The 6,000-nt window shown below is 45.9% G+C and overlaps 1 protein-coding gene across 2 annotated transcripts in view; it reads right to left on the bottom strand.

Moving 5' to 3' along the window:
- Nucleotides 1–1,720: 1,720 nt before the first annotated feature.
- The window catches only part of MGLL (monoglyceride lipase), a 129,239-nt gene continuing 124,959 nt past the window's right edge, over nt 1,721–6,000 (bottom strand). For both annotated transcript variants that reach the window (XM_019504942.1, XM_019504941.1), the window contains one exon: nt 1,721–5,492. In XM_019504942.1, the coding sequence (XP_019360487.1) occupies nt 5,367–5,492 (126 nt within the window). In that variant the 3' untranslated portion in view covers nt 1,721–5,366. The remainder of the gene's footprint in view (nt 5,493–6,000) is intronic.

The raw sequence follows: 6,000 nt of genomic DNA on the forward strand, positions 1-6,000 counted from the left end.
GCATGAAACAACTCACTGAAGGTCATAAATCAGGCTCGAAATATTTAGACTGTTCAAGACAGAGCTTTGAAACATAGCAAAACTGACTCTGTACTTCTACTTCCAAGGTAGTGGGAATAATCATACTTACCCCAGCCCTGAGGTAAAGGAGTCCTGTATACTTTGGAGTGGAGGCTTTGAAACAATGGGCCACTCTCCCCAAGACAAGGATCTCCTGCTGGGGGAAGCCTATGGGGGAAGTTCTTAATGCCCTTGGCCATGACTCACTCTTAGGTATAGATAGGCTGTAGTCATAGATTCATAGACTGTAAGGGGCTGGAAGGGACCTCACAAGATCATCAGGTCCAGCCCCCTGCACCAGGCAGGAAAGACAACTGGGGTCAGGTGCCCCCAGCAAGGTGACCGTCCAGTCTCTTCCTGAAGATCTCCAGGGTAGGTGATTGTACCACCCCTGAAGGGACCTTATTCCACAGTCTGGACACAGCAGCTATGAAGAAGTTTTTCCTACAGTTGAGCCTGAAGCAATCTTCCAGGAGTTTGTAGACTTTACTCCTGGTTTTCCCCAAGGGTGCCCTGGTGAACAGTTGTTCACCGAGCTCCTGATGTAGTGGTAAGCTGGTACCAAATCCCCTCTTGGACCTTTTCAGCCTAAAAAAGAGAAGGCTAAGTCCCAGTATTTCTGCAGCTGTTTCTTTGTAGAGGGACTGATGTGGGGTTCTCCTTGAGCCCCAGTAGGGCTCTGTATAGCTCAGCCAGTTATATGTACGGAGCCAGCCACAGCTAATAAAGCGCTCTGTTAGTGAAAGCAGGCTTTACAAGTAGGAAACTTAATCCTCACCTCTTCCATGTTCTAGCCTCCCATTGTTCTTCTGTCCTACACTCATCCCTGTTTATTCCCCTCCTCATATCTGTCCTTGCTGCAGCCCCAAGCCCCTCTCCCTATATCCCCCTCCCCTTCCTGAAATCCTGTGCTTGTAGGAGATACGGTTGGAAATCCTGTGAGCACCTGTTGAATTTTCTGCTGCAGATGGGCTACATTTCCCTACTGAAAAATACCTCAAGTCCCTTTAAAGAGGCTCTTGTCTATTTGTATTCTTTCAATTTTTCTCTTGCAGGTCAGATCCAAACAGGTATTCAGAAGGTCCCCTGGAGACATCCAACCTCTTTGAAACCTCTCTAGATGGCCCAAAACCTTTGAATGCTCTTGTTAATGATGCTTCTGCAACAGGGAAGAGGGTTCCAGCCACCAGCTGAGAGAGATATCAAGCAATGGGGCATGAGCAGAGCCACGGCTTGATGTCCCACTTCTGTGTAAGATGTTAGCACCTCTTACCCTTGAGACAGGCTCGTGTCAGGGGGTGTGACAGAGTGGGAATTTCTTACTCAAATGCCCCTCTCTCTGAAACTCTAACCCTGCCCTGCCCGCTCACAAAACACCAAAGATCAGGACAAGCCTAATTATGTGGGTTTGGGGAACTTAGGAAAATTGACCTTCAAACAGGAAGGTGTCTACACCATCACACAGCAGGACTGGTGTCCCACTAGGATGGCAAGATCTCCAGGTTGTTCCCACCCCGCCACTGCACTCAAGGTAGTGCAGTTCTGCACTGGCTGGGATTTGTTGTATTTTCCCCTTATGGTAGTTTATTAGCTTCTCTCTTTTCTATTCTTTCTGTACAGTCTGATGACATTGGCAAATGATGCCCCCAAACACACCACATTCATAAAACATAACTTTATTATTAGTTGCAGTATACATTGTGTTCCTTTCAGAATGTTAAGCCTGAACACATTATTCCCACTGAAAATATGTGTATGTATGTGTTTGTGTATATATATATGTGTGTATATATATGTGTATATATATATATATATTTTTTTTTTAACTGGAGTACAGTCAAACAAAAGACAGGTTCAGAAATTACTTGGAAAAATAAGTGTGATCTCAACAAATTTATGCTGGCAGAGTGGCCAATATAAAAAGAGCAGGCTAAATAGAAAACCAGGTGGATAATACATTGAGGATATGGTCGTCTGGTGCTATGCGCAGTATGGGTAGTGGTATCTACAATAGTTACAGACTACTATTGCTGTCATAAATGCACCCTGTTCTCAAAGGCAGACTTGTCCCTGTTTATTTCAGCACAGCAATCTGGAAGTTCATAAGGCCAGCAGTGCTCCTCAGAAACGGTGCACGCTATTTGAAAATAAAGTATTATATTCCCATAAGTGGCAGTGCTGCCTGCTGCCAGCCAAGTCCCCCGTGAAGGGATTTCCTATGTGATGTGTCAGTGTAAACCAGTTTGGATATGTGACAATGGCTCATCTAAAGAGCACAAACTGAAAGGTTGAGGCTCAGATCCCTAGCTGATATAGAGAAGATCACTGCAGCTCACAGGATCTAGGAGAACCTATGATGATTTACACCCAGCTGTCTGATTGTTTTAAACCCTGATTTGCGCCACCTGAGGGTTTGGCCCTTTGCCACTGGATTTAAGGGTGAGCTGTGAGAGAGATGTTAATTTAAGTCTGTTAGAAACTAGCCTTCGTGCTTCAGCTGGGTCTCCCAGTTGCAGTTTCCTAAAAGACCGTTCTTCAGCAAAGTGGCTGAACGCCATGGCAATCTCCATTTAATTTGGGGTTTGTTTAATGTCCAGTGCAGTATCTTCAGCCCATAGGACATTGCTGAGTTTAGCTGGAGAGATTTTTTTTAAATCTCTCGATCATCATCTTTTTTTCTCTAGTGCTTCAGAGCTCAGGAGGACCAGCCTGAAGAACACTTTTTTAAAGACACTAACCACAGACCTTCCTTTGGCTACATCCAGGGTCTTGGGAGCAGCAGGACTCCGACCTTGATGCTTTAGAGTTAGTTCCCTTTTCTTTTAAGTGCTTATCCCTTTAGGGAGAGACTTCAAAGTGCTCAGCACTGCTCCCGCTGAAGTCAACAGTAAAACTCCTTTGTACTTCCATGGGAGTGGATCTGTGCTAATACCAAGTGCTCTGGCAAATCTCCTCCCCTCTTAAATCTCTTCTTTTTATTTATAAATGACTTCTGCTACTCCCCATCTTGCCTGAACATCTGTTACCCTTGGCTCACACCAAAGGTCCCTACAAGCCTAAGAGGCAGGCAGAGTTTCCCACCTCTCCATTTTCACTTGTTCTCCCCAGCTCATGGCAACTGTCAGGGGAACCTACTCTTAGTGGAAAGATGTCCTAACAAATCAATACAATGGAGCAGGTGGGGCAGTAGAAGAGCTGGGGGTAGCAGTTGATTGTAAGAGCTGGGCAAGCATTTGAATTCAAATGCAACTGAGCTGGTGAGAACTACAACCATCTCTTCTTTGGCAGGCAGGAAGCCACAAGCATACACATGCCAGAGCTGGTCTGTCGAAATCAGAATATCTGACTGGATCTACTAAACAGCTACACGGACAAAGCTGTGGGTCCACTGCCTTCTCACATTCACATACTCACTAGAGGACAGATCAGACCTAATTAAAGTTAGTCTGATTGTTATTGCACAAGGTTTCCTTTCCTGATTCCTGCCACGAGCTGGCTCCGAAAGGTGAAACTGAAGCAGTATGGGTGTGATGCCTATAAGCCACTGATCCTGTTGTGAAGATGTTCAGGTGAAAAATGCCCCCATCTTTCCTCCAGGCAAGAGGCAGAGGGTAGGCAGCAAGGGAAACCATGGTGACTCCAGCTTCTGTGAAATGCCCATTTCAGGAGGCTGTTTCCCTACTATCGTGGAAGCTATTGTTTTTCTCTGGGTTTAAATCCTTTCCCCTCTCCTTCCAGAACGCCTGTTGTAACGCACAAGGCGCGAGAGGGGTAAGTTGAATTCCTTCCTTTTGGAGCTCTAGCTATTGCACTCGGGCAGAGGTCAATTAGTAATTAGGGCTTTGCTCCAAGGCGAAGCACTCCAGCAGCACACCACTGGTGTAATTATGTTATACTGGTATAATGCCTGAGGCGGACATGCCCTGTGACCTTATCTCCAAATGAGAGAGTCTTCACATAGAAAGCTTTCCTAGGATCTATCTATCATCTAATATGAGAATCTGATGGATCTGGAAGCTTTCCTGTGAATGGCTGTCCCCTGTGACGGATTCAGCAGTGTCAATCTGGCCTGGGCATGGTGGTATGGGTAGTCCTAGTATTGCAGTGCTCATATCTGGCTATCCAGCGGTGGACTGCGAGGATGTACGCTGCTCATTCCCCTCCCACCAGATGCTTTGAGCTTGGGTCTCTAGCATTTTTCAAGCCATTCTCCAACTGATGAGGGAAGACACCAGATCCTTCCTGTAAAACTATGGTGAAAGGAGTGGACCTTGGTGGGTCAACACTCCTCTGGCCATGGTGGAAACAGAACAGGATGGGAACTGATTCTCCTTCTTTCTTTAAACTCTGCTCCTTTCCTTCTCCGCAGCTCCAAGCTGCCTATACACACAGAATATATATTATATCAATAGTTTCTCTTAAATAAATCTTTGACTTTACCTCTTAAGTATCAGTAGCACAAGTAATTAATTAACAAAGTAACCCCTAAGACTATTTACAGAGAAGTTCATCTTGCAGAGGGGAGAAGTAGTTGGAAGTAGTCTGATTTTGAATGTGCTTTGTAGTTTTTTAAGTATTTTTTCTGGCATTAGTCCTCTCCCTCCTGCAGTGCTGCCACAGTGCTGGGAATTAAAGACCTATGAAACATGCTTTTCCAAAGTGCAAACTTGAAGGGTGGGGGGTCACTATGTACTCCCTATTATGTGTGAATAGAGGCGATGTTTAAATCAGTCAGACCTTGAAAGAAGCCTTTCACCTTCAAGGGCCGAAGGATCCCACTTGGGCTCAGCACCTGCCACCTCCCATATGCTCCTTGCTAACTCACCAGTCTTCGCCTCTCAAGGACAAGGACTTTTTATACAGCGTAGGCTAGGACTGAGGGGACAGGGAAGCAACTGTCCATGGCTGGCATAGAAATTGTACAAAATGGAAGATGCTGAACTAGTGACGTTCCAAAGATTATTGCAGTATAAATACACCCTTGGTACATCAGGGATCCCAGGGTGAACAAAGAAGAAGGGCAATAGATTGATTGTGGGGGGAGGGAATGGGGGAAGGCTTCTTTAGTGTAATGCCCAGCCTGGAAAGTTTATAATGGGGGCTCCCACTGCTACATCCTCCCTTGCTCTTTTAGGGCAATTGCCTCTCTAAATGACGGGAGTGTCCCTCCTGCGCTATTCAGAGAAAAACATTCCAGGAGTCCCTCCGATCTACATCTTCTCCAAAAGAGACGTTTTTTTTTAAAGAAAAGCTTCCATCCCCAGAAGATCCCCGTGACCACTTAGCAGGTAGCAAGATGGTTACTCTTAAGTGTGGCTGGATTCTTCAGCAGCTGCGACCTTCTGACCGATCCAGGTCAGTATTTCTTTAAAGACAGCAGTGCTGACCTCAGGCAGCTCTTTGTGGAGAGCATGATAGGCCTCATCATACACCTATAGTCAGGGAAAGAACAGATATTAAAACCATACACATCCAGAATAACACAGCCCTGAGGCCTCACTGGCCAGCACCCACAGTCCCAATGTGCCCTGGTCACACCTTGTCTGTATCTCTGTGTTTCTTAAATACAGCAAGGGATGGCCTCAGGTTGAACTGCACGGAGTTTTGTAAAGTGCCTCCTAATCTCCATTCGTGTGTGGTGTTCTAATTCCTTATGTTTCCTTAATACTTTTCCCTACTGCAGCATGAAAAATTCACACAAGATGCAGAAAGGCTGAGAAGGGCATCTGAGTGTGGGTTTCCAATCTGAGAGGTCTTCAGAGATGCTGAGCCTGTGGAGCTCTCGCTGACAGCAAGAGCAGTTGGGAGGGCTCAGCACCTTTGAAAGAAACTGGATTCCAGGTGTCCCCAGGCAGGCCTTCAATTAGGGGCTGCTTGTGAGAAGTGGGGCCAATGTGGAAGAAAGAGTGAAATGAAAATAGGGTTGTGTCAGGATGTAGA

This window comes from Gavialis gangeticus, unplaced genomic scaffold (genome assembly GCF_001723915.1).
Source record: "Gavialis gangeticus isolate Ggan-Ray unplaced genomic scaffold, GavGan_comp1, whole genome shotgun sequence".
NCBI lineage: Eukaryota > Metazoa > Chordata > Crocodylia > Gavialidae > Gavialis > Gavialis gangeticus.